The 18,392-nt window shown below is 36.2% G+C and overlaps 1 protein-coding gene across 2 annotated transcripts in view; it reads right to left on the bottom strand.

The window, feature by feature from the left end:
- The window catches only part of LOC123672838, a 37,492-nt gene that overhangs the window by 18,284 nt on the left and 816 nt on the right, over window positions 1-18,392 (bottom strand). For both annotated transcript variants that reach the window (XM_045607146.1, XM_045607147.1), the window contains exon 2: window positions 8,902-11,116. In XM_045607146.1, the coding sequence (XP_045463102.1) occupies window positions 8,902-11,116 (2,215 nt within the window). The remainder of the gene's footprint in view (window positions 1-8,901; window positions 11,117-18,392) is intronic.

Raw genomic sequence — 18,392 nt, 5'->3', positions numbered from 1 at the left:
GTTAAGGGGGGTCTATACAGTTTCAGCGATCAGTTCAAAATTAAGTACGCTTTATTTTACGATAGAGATAATCGATTTATATGAGGTTTTCACTTTTACTCATTTTAAGGGATTCGTCATCTCGAAAAGTCCTCATATATCAATTTTTTTGGAATGAAGAAGAAGAATTACATGAGTTTTACATTGAAGAATGAATATATGTATATATATATATAATCTGTATCCCATTTGATACCTTTCGGTGTATGGGTTTCATTATCTACATTATATCATTATATTCATTAGATAATGAATATATGTATGATATAACTTTCCGACCAAACTTTTATTTTTTTGACAATTGAGAAGTGGTGGGGTATCAAAAACGCCGAGAAGAGAGGAGAAGATAGACTTTGGTAGATCACGAGAATGCCACATTATATAAAACCCCTCTTAATTGTTTCGGATTGAGAAAAGAGAAGAAAAAGCTAGAGAAGGCATATATATTGGCATCTTTACAGTGTCTTTCCATACACTGAGAACTGAACGGACTTTGTTGAACATTTTCTGGACAAGAATCCGCAACTTTTGAAAAGGTCACAAAACTTTTGTCGAACAATATATTCCACTCAATTCCATATTCCATTCTACGTTTATGCTCAATTCAGAAAACGAACTTCAACCTCGCCAAACGACGATGACAGAAGGCGCGCAAAAGTTGCCAAATCTTGGATTTCAGCAGGCATAAACAGAAAATAATGAATATTCTGCTTACTTAAAATTTGACAATTAGGAAAAATATCGGATTCCAAATATTCGAATTTGCATATTTAATCGGGAATCACTCAAATAAATATATTTCATTCAATATAATATACATTCATAACGATATAGTAAAATTGTGGATTTGAAAATATATCACAATCCGACAACGTAATCTAACCATGTTGGGAACATGTAAAAAATGCGTACACTCCCTCTAACTGTGTTTATTACTCTATGGCTTTTCCCCACTGTATAGCAGTGATAAATGGTGTGAAATTGAAAGTATTTGTTGTTCATCAATCAGTTTACACAAAACATAAATTGTGTGACATCTAGTGTGACTCAGATTTCCACGAATGTTTCCTTTGCTCAGAATAATTAATTTCAGCAGTGGATTAGTAGTACAAGGACGCCTAAAAATATGTGTCGATCTTTGTCTGGAGAAAAAATTTTGTTTACGAATTATCAATCCATCATTTGATTTTCACATTTTCCAGACTGCGGCTACGTGAACTGGAAAGATTCCAATCCAGACGAAGATTTATATACGAATGTTCGAACGCTTTTCATTGAGTATAATCAACAAAAGTTATGCAGGGCCTGCTCGTGGATATTTATTATAGTTCGGCAAATAGTGAATATAGACTGCTTTCCACACCACCTTAAGGTATTACACACAACACAACTCTTTCATACTCGAATTTTGATTGAATTGTTTATGATTACATATAACTGAAATAAATTTCTGCGAAATATTAACAGATGAAATCAACAGAAATGCTGCAAATTGGTAATCCAGCAGGTCATTGATTTTTTGTTCCTAGATTTTTGTTGAATATCCACATTGAAAGATCAAACTTTAGATATAGTGACGTAATGGTAAATAAACAAATCGGATAGAACCTAAACCAAAAGTTGACCAGAGGGAAACGTGCTGCCATCAAATATACTATAGTCCGATACCTTTCATCTCCCACTGGAGAAAAACATTAAACCCAATATGAATTTTTGCTATAAAAAGCGCATGGGGAAAACAGTTTTTGAGTTACCATTGGGGAGAAACTTAGGTGTTCAGACGCTGGGTATAGCATCAAGGAAGACAACCTAGACTGCTACTGCTGGCTTTCAATTGAATAACCTCCATTTTCATTAGGTTTTCATCAGCATGTCAGCATGTTTTTTAGTAGCCATTCGAATAAGATCCTGTTGATCCAATTTTAATTATAGTCAAATAGTATCTGATGATGATTACATTGTCATCGAACTATCTTTGACTGTGGATGAAGATCATGAAGAAAACCTTCAGAAAAATACTCCATACATATATTATTCCAAAGGCAATAACTAGGTTGCAGACATTGCCATATTCTGCAATAATCTTTCCTAATTATTTTTTCGATTCCACAATTTTTCCAAAGCGTCCAAATGAGTACAGACGGGGTTATTCCCTCATTGGTTGACGCAAATTGACCTTCAAGATCGTGTAATTTACCACTTCTTCTCTGGGGTCATGTGAAAGATGGTCTACATGGATAATCCTCGAAACTGAAGTATTGAAAGAGAAATGTTTCGAGTTATTGGTGAGATAAAGATACCTTGGCAACTATGCCAGAGTATTTAAATTTTGATAAAAGCATCGGCTAGTGTAGAGACGCCAGAGGTGATCATATGGGCAATATCAGGTATAAATTGAAAACTTAGTTTTTCAAAAATAAATAAAAACAATCCGTACGAGCTATCTATGGAATCATGACTCATTATGGGAAGCAGATACCGACACTTCGAAGAAGCGAACAATGACTAACAATCCCAATTTCGTTCGTTTATAATTAATAATCCACATGTCCCACGTCGTGACAAGACTACCGAGTGTTTTGAAGCAGATGCACAATGTCAACACCCAAGGCCAATGTTGCAACGTATTTTTAGAGATTTTCACTATCCCCGGAGGACATCACGAGAAACCTACCGTACGATATCGTAATCCGTATTGTCTAAGTTGAAGCTAACATGGTTCCCTCTGAAGACGACGTCCGAGGTCGAGTTCAAGTTGGTCTTAAGGCTCGCGTTCTGGCTGATCCTGCTACTAGGCCTGGAGGTCTTCCCCTGAAGACTCTTCTCCGGCAGCAGGGAGTCGCACTGAAAATACTGGCAGGCACATCGGACGTCCAAGGAGGCCGCCGAACCCACGGAGCCCTCCCTCGTCGTGTTCCTCCTCCTCTCCACCTGCTTCCCACCTTCTGAGACCGATCTGAGGCCCGCTTGCAGCGACCCGCGTCTGTTGGTCAGGAAATCCGTGCCCTGCCTGTGCTGCTGCATTCTTTGGTTCACGCGCGTCGCATTCGCACGGTGTCTTTGCGCGATGCCGTCGCGGTAATCTGCGGACCACTGAGTCCTTTTAATTTTAGCGGTCTGCGAGTCTATTGTTGGACTGTTGGCGGCCGACGTCGTGAACGCTCGGCAGATCTGACCTGCCGTCTATTTTTGAACAGTCGACGGCTGGTAAGTCCTCCGGGAATGTGTTTGGTTTGTGTTGGTAGGTTTTCGCGATTCTTCGATCTCGAACGGGCGCCAAAAATCGCGTTTTCGACGCGAAAACAGCTCAATGATGCGTGGATTGCGATCGACGAAGGTTGTACGCCTCTTCATTTGTTGGTATCGAGGATAGCGTGTGAAACTATGAGTTCACAATGTAAGATACATAGATGTAGACGTATACAGGGTGTGCGTATACTTTGTCATTTAGGCAGCCCCAATATTAAAAGTCCAGAGGATTTAGGTATTCATCTTTGGTACAGGGAGACTCTTCGCTCCAAATGATCTTATTGAAAAAATCTGCATGATGTTTTCGCAAAATTTGCCGGCAAAATTGAATTTCGTTGAGGTGAATAATTATGCGAGTAATATTTGCGCACGTAAACAATTGCCATTGTTCACTAAGTAATGCAACATCAAAGATTTATTAACAGAATTGACAAACTTGATTTTGTCAGAAACGTATTTTCAATGAAAAAAAATATCTCGAGAACGGTAAGACTTTTATAATGGGAATTTTGTCATAGCAGGTGGGTTATCCTTTGATCTACATTCTCCCTCGGTTTGACGTGGTCTTTACGGGACACCCTGTAGAATAATTACAATTCCAAATATGTTTGAGTTACTAGAGATATAAAACGTGAAAAACCATCACACCGATAATAACAGTTGAGCTGAAAATTTCGATACCATTTTTATAGAACGATTTGTCTTTAGCCTCAAAATATACCTAATCGCTTCATTGGCGATTACCTTGTGGGTTGTGGTACTTTTACTAACACGTTGTTCACGGCCAAGGACAAATAAGAGAAATAAAAGAACGAGATGAAAATACTAATTCAATTCATTTTCAACCCACTAAAAGAGTATGAAGAAGATGATATTTAGATCTTATCGATCACTGGCCACTTGGGTCATTGCGGCAGGTACTTGTTCGCCGGTCTCGGGAACAGATCTGAAAATCTTTACTCTTCTCGTTGTCGGTGCAAGTGTTGCACATATGTTTTAGCTTCTTGGAGACTGGCCTGAACTCAATTGAATTAAACGCCCTGAAATTCCGATTTTTATGGGCATTCCGGTCGTTTTCCATTCGACCGTTAGTAAAGCCTTTCTACAGATCCCTAGGGGTGTGGCTTTGATCATTCCAAGTTTTCACACCGTTTTTAGCATTTTGGTTCGAAATTTAGCTCAACTCGAATATTTTCGAGGGAATCAATAGATTTCCTACAACTTTGTGGCAACAAGAAGCAACAAGAAATAATGTCTGTCTAGCCGAATTTTTCGTCACAATACTTAATATAAATGCACCTGCATTAGTAACAATGGTATTGCGTGGTACTTGTGCATACAATTTTCTCATTTATAAGCTTCTCAAAAAGGTACAATACAAAATATCTTTCCCCTATACTAATTAGTGTGCAGGTATCATGAAATTATTGCGCAGTGATACAACTTAGAGAATAAGAAAAGGAAGAAGAAATTCACGGTGTACAATATGATTTGATGTTTGTAACCTAGGTATAAAACTGGGAAAAGGAGAGTTCAGTGAAGTAAGCTACGAGGTGATGACCAGTTGAGTTGGTAAAGTATTCAAGGATGTTTCCAAGTGCTGTACCACAATAAAGTTCTCGTCTTTCGTACATCTGTGTTTTAATAATCCCCACGAAAACGCGATAAACCAAATTGGTGTCCATTGCAATCTCCATATGTCGGTCCATAAGAAATCTTCCAACGTTATGACAAACACTTCGTAATTAAAATAGGCAACAACAAAACAACAGTGTCACTAGATCGAATTTCTCTTGTCAGATGAATAGAAAAGAAAATAGAACAAAAATTTCAATCAGTAATTGTACCCGATCGCGCTCTTCAACGAGAACACCAACACACGGACGACACTGAAGACAGTATAAATAACGAAAATCAACATTCAGGCAGAAGAAGAGGTATATATATTTTTGAAATGTATAAGATACAAATGGGGATTAACCTCAGAATCTGTTCAGTGCGAAGAGATTCGAAACAAATTGTCCTTTACATCCCTTAAAACGAGACGACATAATTTTAATATAATGCTTGTATATAAGATTTTGTACAATTACATCGACTGTCCTTATCTTTTACAAAAATAAATTCGAATATTCCTCAAAGGAATAATTTTCCTACAACTGCTATGGAAGGTAGCATATTCTTCATAGCTTACTCAGTTTCAAAACTATGTATTGCTCATACTGTGAGAAATGTTATTCCAGTTTGCCCACACCTTGCTTGGTAGAATTGGGATTTTAAGAAGTTTCTTTGGAAACGCAATAAATAAAAAGATACTGTCAGATACAGTTGTAGGAAATAGTATATTGTGCAACAAGTGGGGAAAGTCCAACTTTTCTCGCGTGTGTGGAAGTTTGTGGAACGAGCCTGAAAGACGAATGCCGTAAACACAGGAGCGAGAAAACGACTTTCTCCACACGTTGCACACTATACTTTTCCCACAACTGCACAAATTTCAATAATTCAAGTAATGAACTTGATTCAAATCAAAATAGCCTTCGTTGACAGTATGTGCTAATTTATTGCGTTTCCATAGAAAGGACTCAAAAGCATAAATTCATTGGTCTACCAAGCAAGGTGTGGGCAAAGTGCCGTGAGAAATAATATTTCCGACAGTATGAGCAATACATAGTTTTGAAATTGAGTAAGCTATGAAGAATACGCTACTTTCATAGCAGATGTAGGAAAAGTATAGTGTGCAACATGTGGACAAAGTCCTTTACTCAATCGTGTGTTAGCGGCACTCGCCTTTCAGGCTCGTGTCACAAACTTCCACACTCGTGAGAAGAGTTGGATTTTCCCCTCTAGTTGCACAATAAACTATTTCGTACAACTGCGCAAATTTGAATAATACAAACATTTCTTGTATTCAGGTACATTTACCCGATTCAGTTCGGTACATTTACCTGATTCAATTCGAAATGGCTTTCGTTGACAGTAACTACGCAGTTTGTGCCAATTTCTGAAAAATCGGAATATCTTAAAAACTGTTAGTTTCAAGTATATGATACTTCAAACAAACTTGGGTTTATTTATTCCATGTATTCTGAGAAATCGATAAAAACAGGATGTTTCACAGGAATGAACATATGTTTGGTCATTAACACTTTAATTACTTCCTTGGTACACTCTGTGTATTTCAGAAATGTAGCTTTAATGAAGCCTAAAGTCTAATGGTACTGTGTCAAAAAAATCGTATATTCCAGCTCTTAACCCTAATAGAACGTCGCGTCAATAGATGAACATTCTGTATTAAAAAAAATTGGAATGCTAACCTTCAAAGTTCATGTAAGTACTTGAAATTCTATTTGAGCTGTTTCGACAACGATATTATCATATTCAGAACCTGATGGTCAAAGATAAAATTGATCGACTCTTTTCGGAAGAATCTAACTCTAGAAAAGTTTTTAATTGGACAACCGCAGTAGCGAAAAACAATTCTGTGAGTTTGTGAATATGAATCATACCTTGAAGTTATGGAAATCTGCCAAATTATCAACTATTCTTTTAGTAGTTTATGATTGCCTGAGTCTTTCCTGTCGAAAAATGTCAATCTAACAATACGTAGAAAAACTTTCACCGCCCTTGTGTACTCCCATTGGTCAATGAAAGAGAAAGCTCATCAAACATCGATCTCACTCCAAGCGGAACCATTTTCGAATTAGACTTTTGGCAACAGTAGAGTCGTCACAGATGAAATTATTGCTGGATTGAAGCCAGCATCTCCGCGATTCTGACAACATTAGTCGTGAGGATAAGGTTCCTACAAATCGGATTTAGATCTAACATTTGCTGTTGGCTGTTGCATGTGTCGGAAAATTTAAAAACCGCTGTATTTATAAGAAGATATTTGACTTCCACTCCAAAGACGATTGGAAACATTGGTTTGTTTATGTTGTCTCATGCAGAGCGTAACAAATTGAAAGAGATTTTGTGAAATACTATTATTTGATTTATATGTTTTTGTCGATTGATCTAAAGATCATAAGGTAATAGAAACCGATACATTTTAATAAACTAGCGTGGGTGATGAGAACAGCAGACAAAACGGCGTTTGTAAAATTTTCTGTCAGTAATCTAGGAAATTGGAAAGATGTATTGTCATTTGATGTCTTTCACCCAGACGTTAACGAACATCCAAACTAATAATTCGAAGGATAACATTCGATGGAAAAATCTATAATATATTGTAGTTTTCACCGTAAAGTAATAGCTTTTATACATTGAGATAAATGAAGTTTTGAACAGCTATTTCAATTATTGCATTTTAGCATTTTTCCTACAACTGCTATGAAAAGTAGCGTATTCTTCATAGCTTACTCAATTTCAAAACTATATATTGCTCATACTGTGGGAAATATTATTTCTTACGGCACTTTGCACACACCTCGCTTGGTAGACCAATGAAATTGGGCTTTTGAGTCGTTTCTATGGAAACGCAATAAATTAGCACATACTATCAACGAAGGCTATTTTGATTTGAATCAAGTCTATTACTTGAAATATTGAAATTTGTGGAGTTGTAGGAAAAGTATAGTGTGCAACATGTGGCGAAAGTAGTTTTCTCGCTCGTGTGTTTGCGGCAATCGCCTTTCAGGCTCGTGCCACAAACTTCCACACTCGCGAGAAAAGTTGAACTTTCCCCACTTGTTGCACAATATACTATTATAGGGAGCTCCTGTGTTGAATAAATCAGTATATTGCATATTTTTTATTATAATTATTGGAAATACTTATTCAAAAAACATTACATGCAACATACTGTACGTTAAATTTCTTGGCGGATAGTCCAAAGATTCCAATTTTCTAAATTCCTAAACCTGCGAGCTGAAACTATTCTTTGGTATAAATATCAAAATTATGACAAAATTATCATTGTGCTAAAAATTTATATTTCTTTTGGTTGGTTTTAATATTTTGTAGCTATTACACCCTCTAGCGGTAGAGGTATGAACTTAAAAACAATTTCCAGTAAGTTTTCTTGTACACTTTAGTGGTAGAAATTTTTACGATGAGTGGATCCTGAGATATAGCCGCTTACCTCGCTTATTTGCCCACCCTGTACAATATCTAAACAGTCTCAGATTCGAATGGTCAATTTTTTGTTGACTGTCCTAGGCCTCTAAGAGAACTCTCAGAAGATTAGAACTTGTACGAATTGTTGTGAAAACCAGTTGTCTTCTATGCAGGTTATTTGTTATTGTATTTAAGTGTCACTTTAGGCACAACACTTTCAATTTCTACCCAACAATGATTCATGGACTGTGCCCCGTTACCAGAAAATTTCTTTCCTAATATTGGGTGAAAATTCTTCACCTTCTGTTTAGAAGTACAGGGTCAACCGAATTGAATGCAATTTCCGATGCCATGATAAAACAATGGCAGACCTATAGGTGATTTATGCAATTTTATAAGAATGTAATGTGAAATAATAAAACAACACTACAAATTAGATGATCCACGAAAGATATTTCTCTACAGACTTGTAGAGGTCCAGCATCTGGATAAAGAAGATTTTGCTGAAAATCAAAAACTCCCCAAGAGATTGTCTAGAACTAAATTGATACAACTCACCTTATTTTCGACCATCTATTGTGATCCTCCTCAAACGAAGTGCTCTCCACGAGTTTATTTCTACTCAAATCAGGCTCCACATCAAGTGTATTCATCGACTCGACAGAAACATCGATAGCAGAGTCAGCTGGGCCCACACTTCCACCAGAAATCGCAGCAGCTGTTGTAGCTGGAGATTCGATCTCTTCGTATCCATCATCTTTCAACTCCTGCGAAACCTGGCTCGATTTCCTCCTCTTGAAAGAAACTTTCTTCTTGGGTAGTGGAGAGCTTTCCCCTTTCATCTTCGTCTTGAGATTTGACTTGATCTCCTCGCTCGGTACGGATTTCAAGCCATCCTCTTCATCGATTGTCACCTTTTCTGTGTTCGGTATGTCTACCTTCTCTTCAACTTTACCGTCAAGTGGTGCCTGAAGGGTTTCTTCAACAACGACCGTATCTTGTTCAGGTTTCTGATCAGTCTCCTCATTAACCGACTCGAGAATTTGATCAACTGCTTTCTTCGCCAGGTGTTGTAGTTCACCGAATTGAAAAAGACTTCCGGTTTCGGAGGAAGGAGTTTCCGGTATATCGGGTCTATCCAAGATTTCATCGTCTGAAGGCGGCGTCAGCACGATGAACTGCGGCGCTTTTGATGTTTCAGGAGAGTCGATGGGACTCATATCGGCCTGTTCGGTTTCATTCGTTTCGTTTGTTTCGACCTTCGTCTGAGGAGGAGGCGCGGTGTTGAACTCCAAATGCGAAAATTCGTCTGTTGTCCCTTCAGGAGGTTTCAAAGGTATGTGGATGTAGACCGGTTTCTGATCCTTACCTTGAGTTTGAGGTTTTGGTGTTTCCTTTTCAGTTTCAACCTCTATCTTAGCAGACGAAGTCTCTGCGATTGATTTCTTAGATTGCGACTTCACGAAAGGAATGTGAATTTTTTTCAGTTTCTTCAACAGACCAATTCTCGAAAGACTCTTTCTACTGTAGCTGCTATCTATAGACCCCCTTCTTTTCTTCTCTGGTTCAACAGATTTAGCTCTTCTTTTCCGTATACTCGCTTTGGAGGTTTTGCTCGCTTTACTGGATGATCTGCTTAAACTTACACCTGAACCTTCTTTGTTGCCAGCGATGTCCGACTGCGATTCTACCTTCTTTATACTCTCCAATACTTGCCTGCGTACTTCAGTGTTGGTAATTTGACTCATCTTCATCTCTTGCGAATTTTCATCGATGTCGACGGCAATGATGTCATACTCTCCTTTGCTGTCACAGCCTTCTTCACCTTCGAGGAATATGATGGCACTGACGTCATCTTCCTGATCGTTTGGAGGGATCAAACCCAAATTATTTCCGTTTGATTGATCATCTGTTTCTTCTATTTCAGGAATGTTCTCTTCGATTTTCACTGGTTCTACATCTTCGGTAACTTCTATCTGGACTTCTGGAACTGGGGGTGGTTTTTGTGGTAGTTTTTCTTCGAATTCTAAATGAGAGAATTCATCTGTTTCACCTTCAGGTGGTTTCAGAGGTATATGGATGTAAACAGGTTTTTCATTTTTTGAATGTTTGTGGGGTTGCTCAATTGGAGCTACTTTTTCTATTGTTTCACTCTCCATTTCTTTTTTTTGCTTGCTGCTGAATTTTGGAAGCTTTATTTTATCTTTAGCTTCTCTGAGACGTTTCATCATACCCAATCGCGATAAACTTATTCTACTGTAATTACTTTCGACCGATAATTTTCTTTTTCGTTTTGGTTCTTCTGATTTGGCCCTTTCAATTTGCGCTCTTTGTTCATCTTCAGGTCCATGGTGAGTGAGTGTTTCTGTACTTTCAAGGCGTTGCTCTGGACCTCTTTCCTCCTTGTCCAAGTACTGACTGATGCTATCGGAACTGTCAGCAGATTCAATGATGGCCTCTCGATCTTTGATAGGCTCACCTCTCTGGCCACCCAAAAGAATGGGACTCTCGATGACAACATAGGAACTGTCTATACCCTCCAAACCTTTGACGTCGTCTTCGGTGATTTCTCTGATGTCCAGTGAATCGGAGGCTGACGACGCTGATGAAGTCTTGTTCTTCTTCAGACCGTCCATTCTGAAATCTTCAGGGTGCACTGACTCATCAAATTCTTCCTTATACAAGTATGTCCAGGGGTAGCCTCCTTTTCTACGAGATCTTCTTACGTCTTCCCACTTGTATGTTTTGATTGGTACCCTTGGAAGTTCTTTCCCTGGAAAAAAATTTGCATGAATTACATCAGTCGATAATGATTATAACAATTGTTGTCTTAATATTGATGATGGACTATATGTTAGATAGTTATTTTGGCTGTTTCCATCATCTGTGCGGTTGGTGGATTCCGAGGTTTCGGCAAGCATCCACCTGCCGTCTTCAGGGTGTTGGTCCTAAGAAGGACCGATTATTTGCTTCTGAGAAGAACTGTTTGCCAAACTACGACTAAAGTTAAAACCCCGATACCCTCATACGAACTATGGTATGGTGCGTACTAGTCCAGACAGACCAAGTTTGGCCAACCTAATAATTGGTCTTTCTCAGGATCAACACCCTGAAGACGGCAGGCGAATGCTTGCCGAAAGTCAGAAACAACCAACCGCATAGATGATGGTAACAGCCCAAATAACTGTCTAACAATGATGATAATGATTTGTAAGTCTACATCACAACTACTGCTTCATAAAAAAAAAAACGAAAATATCTTGAGAGGTTTAAACCCATTGAAGCACCGAATTTTGAATGAAATATTCACATTATCCGAGACAACCGTAGAAATATTTGAGGAAAGGAACATTGACGAAAAATAAGAAGAGCACAGACGTGAAGTCAGGAGCTTGTGTGCGATTCCCATGTCCACGTATTTTTCTCATAAGATTTTGCGGGTAGATTTTTGCATCAATATACAGAGTCAGTCTAAATTGTGTACCGAACTTTCTGAGGGTGATAGTAGATTGAAAAAAAAGTATATTTTAATGAATTAATTCATGACCCAAAATGCATATTAAGTGAGATAGATCCCTCCAAAGTTGATGAAAAAAGCAATTCCTCCTACTGAAAATAATTTCTAACTTTAATTTTCATCCAAACCTTGTTGAGGCAGCCTTATTGTTATGTACTCATTGTTTATCAACGGTACATACATATTATATCATGGATAAAATTAAGAACAGAATTGTTCATGACCTGCTAAAATATCGTTATCGATGAATCTCGCGATGAATGAATCTGCTGATATCATGTGACTACAAAAACTCAAATATCTCGAAAACGATTCAATTGTTCGTATTTGAATATATTTTTTTTTTGTATTTTTATTCGCTCCATTGAATGTTTTTATATTTTCACCAGAAAGGAATGCAACGAAAGAAGTTGTCAAAAAAAAAATAATGACTCACTCTCTAAAAACACCCTTTATAACAATATCAGAAATATAGGAATGTAACAAAAAAATGTATTTCAACAACAAACATTCATGCATTCAATCTGGTAGCATTCACTTTCAAAAGTTATGTAGAGAAATGTTTTTAATTTTATCAACTTTGGAAGGAATTATTTTCCTCAATATGCATTTTGGGACATAAGCTTATTCATTGAACTATACTTATTTTCCAATGTACTAAAAAAACCCCAAAAAGCTCGGTATACATTTTTGACTCACCCTGTAGTTTATTTGGTCTTTCGAGCTTCAAAATTTCCTAGTATCACCAGACTCTTCCATCATAGAATAACGATGACTTTAATGTCATATGTCAAACAGATCTGTCATACGAAGCGTCATATGTTTAGTTGAAGGTTGAAGCCATTCAATAATATGTATCGTTCATCTACTGCTGGGCGCCTGAAAATTGTAAAAACTCACTACAAAAATTATTATTCTGTGGTACGTTTTGTGCATAACCGACAGATTATGGCCAACATAATCCTCCATGATCATACAATTGGTCATACAGTAAAAAAAATTCGAGGAGACTGGATGTGCTACCAATGTCTAAAGGTTAATATATCATCTAAATGCACGTTCGATCTATAATATCGCTGCTGTAAGTGGAAGTTTCGAATAAGATCCAAATTTAGCCATTCCTCGTCGCGCGCAACATTTGGGCCTCTCTTACTGCACGCTGTGGCGTATTTTGCACCTGGATTTGAATATCCATCCTTATTAAGTTCAGTTAACAATTGCAACAAGAACTAAAGTCAGCTGGCCATATAATGCGTAGAACAGATGCCGATTGTTCTACTGAGAAAATTATATTGTAACTTCTGAGAGGAGAGATCATCATATCCACAAAAAGTCACTCTATGGTGTGAAATTTGATCGGGTGAAGTGATTGGTCTGTACTTCTTTGAAATAGAAGAAAGTGTCACTCAAACCGTCAATTTTCATATCAATAGCCACATGATTATCAATTTTTTAATGATATGAAATTGTAGTCCCAGCAAGATATGGCAACAAGCCACACAGCACGACCTGTTTTATTGCAAGAAAAATTCTGAGGACGCTCAATTTCTTGTTTCGGCAGATAAGGTTTTTTCGAAATAACCTTTTTCATTTTCTATTCTACAAATATGTAGTATTATAATCCTGTTCGCGCTTTGGACCAAGAATGTACAGGGTGTTTATAAGAAGATCATGCACTTGGACCACTGGGATTCATTAAAACTAACGATTTTCAGATTAGAACCCATATTTTTTGAATATGGGTATAACAAAAGTGGGGGTTAGTTGAGCAAACCCTATACCTAAAATGAATAACTTCAAATGAGGAAAAACCGCAATTTCTAACTGTGTGGAATAGTCTGTGACTTCCGTAAAACACAAAAAGAAACTAAAATTCGATGTTTAGATAACTAAATTTGACATTTCAAGAATTATTATCAATTATTCGTAATTTTACTCATTGTATCTGAATTGATATGTTCGAATGAATTTGATTTGATTTGAAAATTTTATTTGTGTATGGATTTCTCAACAATCCCAACGAAACATTAATTATAATTCATGACATGTAAAATTTAGTTATCCAAACATTGAAATTTAGTTTCTTTCTGTGTTTTCCGGAAGTCACGGACTACTCCACACAGTTGGAAATTGCGGTTTTTTCCTCATTTAAAGTTCTTCCTCGATATTTCTTAAATTATTCATTTTAGGTATAGAATGCGCAAAAGAAATTTTTGTAAGTAGAATTTAGAAATTTTAAAAATTTTTTTAAATATTTAATGATCTTGAGTTGTCCAAGTTCATGATCTTCCTATAAACACCCTGTACATTTTTTATACAAACTGCAAACAGTCTTATAAAACTACATAATTGCAAAATCGAAAATGAAAAAGGTTTTTTCGAAAAAAAAATGTCTGTAGAAATATTCAAAAAAATGTTAGTCCCCGTCGACACCATTTTTTTCATAGGAATCCCATTAACTGATGAACCGTTGAGATTTCACCCAAGGTATGGCATGTGGCTATCTGGGTGTGCTATTTGAAATAAGGAACTAGTAGTCTGTTTCCGATATAACCGGAAGTTGTAGGGGTCTGAAAATATTTTAAGGAGAAAGATTATTATATCAAAACCCAATGTGCAAATTTTCAGCTCGAATTATGAATAATTTTCCATAAACGTCTAAAAGGTCAAGGTGAATCACCCTGTATATCGAAATGAAAATTCGATCAATATTCTAAATGAAAGTGTATTACTTACATTGACTTTCAGAAGCACAAAATGGATAACACTTTCTATGCATCAACGAAAAAGAAAATTGAAAATTGAATCTTATTTCGAAGACATGAACTATGAGAGGAAACTATATAATTATATGTCAAGACAAGCATTAGGTATGTTAATCGGTGTTTGGAAAATAACAATTGCATTTCATTATTAACAAACACACTGGGGATAGGTAATAGTATTGTATATAAAAAATGAGGTCGCCTGTACTTTAATTATACACCCTACACTTATCCATTATTGCGTACATTAATCTTTGACGATTGTTGTTTACGTCTCCGAATTTTGGCGAGAATTCCATTACCATTCTAAAATTAAACATCTTTTTAGGACTCGACAGAGATCAATATTAATAGTAACTCTTATCTAGTTCATGGGAAAAAATTTTGAACGTCTCAAAACTGTCAGCATTCCTGCAGTAATGCTCGCCACTCACGAAGCGTTTCTTCCAGCGTTTGGTAGCTAGCGTCGAAGAGATTCCAGTCAGACAGCTCGGGACACGGCCGGACGAGTGTAAATCAGAGTATGAACTTGACTGCCCAACTGGAATCTCTTCGACGCTAGCTACCAAACGCTGGAAGAAACGCTTCGTGAGTGGCGGGCATTACTGTCTACCGATTCTCGAATTTCTGTATTTAAGAGCACTGCAAATTTAACACTATAGTTTATTATTTCCTCGTTGAACATCTATTAGGTATATTCAGTACCTATCATCATAGCATTACAAGGTTTAAATTTCATGTTCATGTGATGTTAAAGTTCCTAGGAATATTTTTAATATATTTTGTAATTTTATGTAATTTATGTATAGCAATTGATTTTTGTGCCAAATTTTATGCAAAAGGCTCTAATAGTTCTTGGTTCAAAGCTTTGGATAGCGGATGGACAGATGTTCCTATTTGATTTTTAAATTCTCCATATTCCGAAACGCAAACTGTCAAAATTTCAGGAAGAGGATTTGGACTTTCTTTCACGATTCTCAAGGTTCATTATCGAAAATAAAGAGCTAAAATCGAATGATGGTCATCCATTTAGGACTGACAACAGAAGTGAAAACTTAAATCTTAAAAGAATGAAATGGTATGTATATTTTTGATTATTCGGACTAAATTCGGACGAAAATATAAATTTTATAATTCACACAATGAAACTTCACTCCTTTAACAAGCACATAATCAGATATTATAGCCGCTTATTGTTTAATTTCCTTGAACTTTTTTTCAAATCAATTTAAGGGGACTTAGATTCCAAATCAGTAAATAAATTGAGCGTGTGTAGGTAATCATGTGTTCGTGTAACGCTTTCTTATAAGTCGTAATTATAATATATACAGGGTGTCCCGGGAAGAACTAGGTTAGTACGGATTCACTGCAAAAAATTAATTTCTACCTTTCCTAAGATAGCTACAGGGTGAGTTTGCATATTCATGGGAATAATGAAACCATCATCAAAACCAAACTTATCGGCAGAATTTACTGAAACTTGGGATGTTATTGACACATGCCGAGGTCGAGTCAGAGACATATTAATTTTTCCAATATTCCAGGAACGGACTCATAATTTCTCATTTCAGGTTAGGTTAAAAGTATAACTTTGTATTCTGAATTGGAGATCATATTTTCAAAAAGAACAGAAATTCAGCTTCAATACGCGGTATCACACAAAGTTGTCACATCTAGCATCTTTTTTTATAATATTTTTAATTTGGAAAAAGCTCGAAAAATTTTATTCGTTCAGGAGTGAGATATCTCGTTAAAATCTTCTTTAAAGCTCAGTGAAGATCTAGTATATGATAACAATTTGCTAATATATGAAATAATTTATCAGTGAAACAAACGATTCCGTCTTGAATTTCTGCATACTTAATTTTTTCAAATTGAGCGGAAGTAGGTTGAATAACTTGGACCATCGAAAAAAACCAATCTTTGTGTATGACTTTTCTTAAAAAGTGGTAAATTGATTTGTTAATTTTCGGCGGATCTTGTAGTCCTGGAGAATGGAATAGCTGTGAATTAACAAATATTTGAGTACATCCAAACGAGATATTGATAGGTGGCAGGTGCACAATTGCCTTAAGTTGAAATTTTTATATTCATTATCTATACATCAGGGTTAGAACTATCTAGAGGGGCACTGCAGGGATATCGAAAACCGTCAGAGATACAGGGTGGCTTAAATTATAAAAAAGTTGCGTTATTTAGGGATTAGATCCAAAATATATCTAATGGTTCCCGAGATATTTCGAAAAAACTAAAACCAAGATTTTCTTTTTTTCTGTATAACTCATTTATTTTCCGGGGTAACTTCAAGAAATTTGGTTTGTAGTCATTATCCGATTCAGATATTCCAATGCAGTTCGCAGAAAAATCATGAATTTTCAAGTTTCATAATATTTTCTGAAGTATAAGAACCGGACAATTCTTGAGATGAATTCCTTCATTAATCACTCACTATATGTTCATTTTTGTGAAGATAGGCTTGTTCCGTACTTCATGAAAAATAAAGTGATGAACATTTGTTCAGTTTTTTAGATAAAGGAAAAAAATCCCTTTCAACTTTGAGAATGTCAAAAAGATAAATTTTCCAAATCTTTGATGTATGAATTCAAATAACTTGTAGTTATGCCTATGTCAATGAACTATCTATATATAGGATATTGCATTGTAAACCGTTTGTCTGCACATACATAAATTTATCAAAAATTATAAGCGATAAGAAAACACAAACAAAACACAAAATTTTGTACCCGCTTTGGTACACTCTAAATCTCAGAAATTACCGAAAATATTTCACAATGAGTATATTGAAGACAGCTTTACCCCATTAGAAGCCTATGGAAGTAATAATAATAATGATAATAATTCATTAATCCATATCAAGAGAAGAATATTTCCTAAATAATGCTGATGTCAGTTGATGCTGTCGTCAATGATGAATCCTAAAATTTGGGTGAGTGTAGTATTCTCAACGAACAGAGAAAAAGCGTTTTAGTAGAATTATTCAGGAATAACTTGTTTGATTCCCACAAAATAAATTGATGTGCCTCTGTGATTTAATGATTTAAATGAAACCTCAGTGAGCGAGGTTCCGAGCCTAAGTTTTCTTTTTGAGTGTGAAAGCCAACTGTATGTATTCCTTTGTGAATAAATTAAGGATAGTGGTTGTTGAATTTGTAGATTTATTGTCGAAAACTTCACACTTTTTTATAAAAACTATTTTAGGGAGAGAAAAAGTGTAAGTGCCTTTATTTTTATGGATTTTAAGTAGATGGCTCAGAAAACGTGCGATGTAATAAACATGTGATGATTCTTCTGCTAAGTTTCGATTTTAGTTTCTAGGAATTCTGATTTCTCGGAAATAGTAGAAAATGCCGCCCTCCAATATTTGCTGTCCCTCTAAAGGTTTCGAGTTCCTCTGCTGAGTTTCGACTTTATAAAACGCTTGAACGTTTTCCCTTTTTTTAATAGGATTGTATAAAGCAATCGGATGATGCGAATGCGCCCACGCCGAACACTAGTTAATCTCATATGAAAAATCATCTATTAAATTCGTTGAAATAAAAAAAAAATACATTCCTCAGGAATTCGGATTTCTCGGAAAAAGAAAAAATGCCGCCCTCCCATATTTGCCGCCCCTCTAGAATGGGGACTGCGGTTTCAGGTTCTTCTGCTGAGTTTTGACTTTATAAAACTTATTGAATATTTTGCTTTTTTCTTCAAGATGATTGAGTAAAACAATCATTCAATAGGTACATTCCTTTTGTAATTCG

Source organism: Harmonia axyridis, chromosome 2, assembly GCF_914767665.1.
Source record: "Harmonia axyridis chromosome 2, icHarAxyr1.1, whole genome shotgun sequence".
Lineage (NCBI taxonomy): Eukaryota > Metazoa > Arthropoda > Insecta > Coleoptera > Coccinellidae > Harmonia > Harmonia axyridis.
This window is presented reverse-complemented; position numbering and strand designations above follow the sequence as displayed.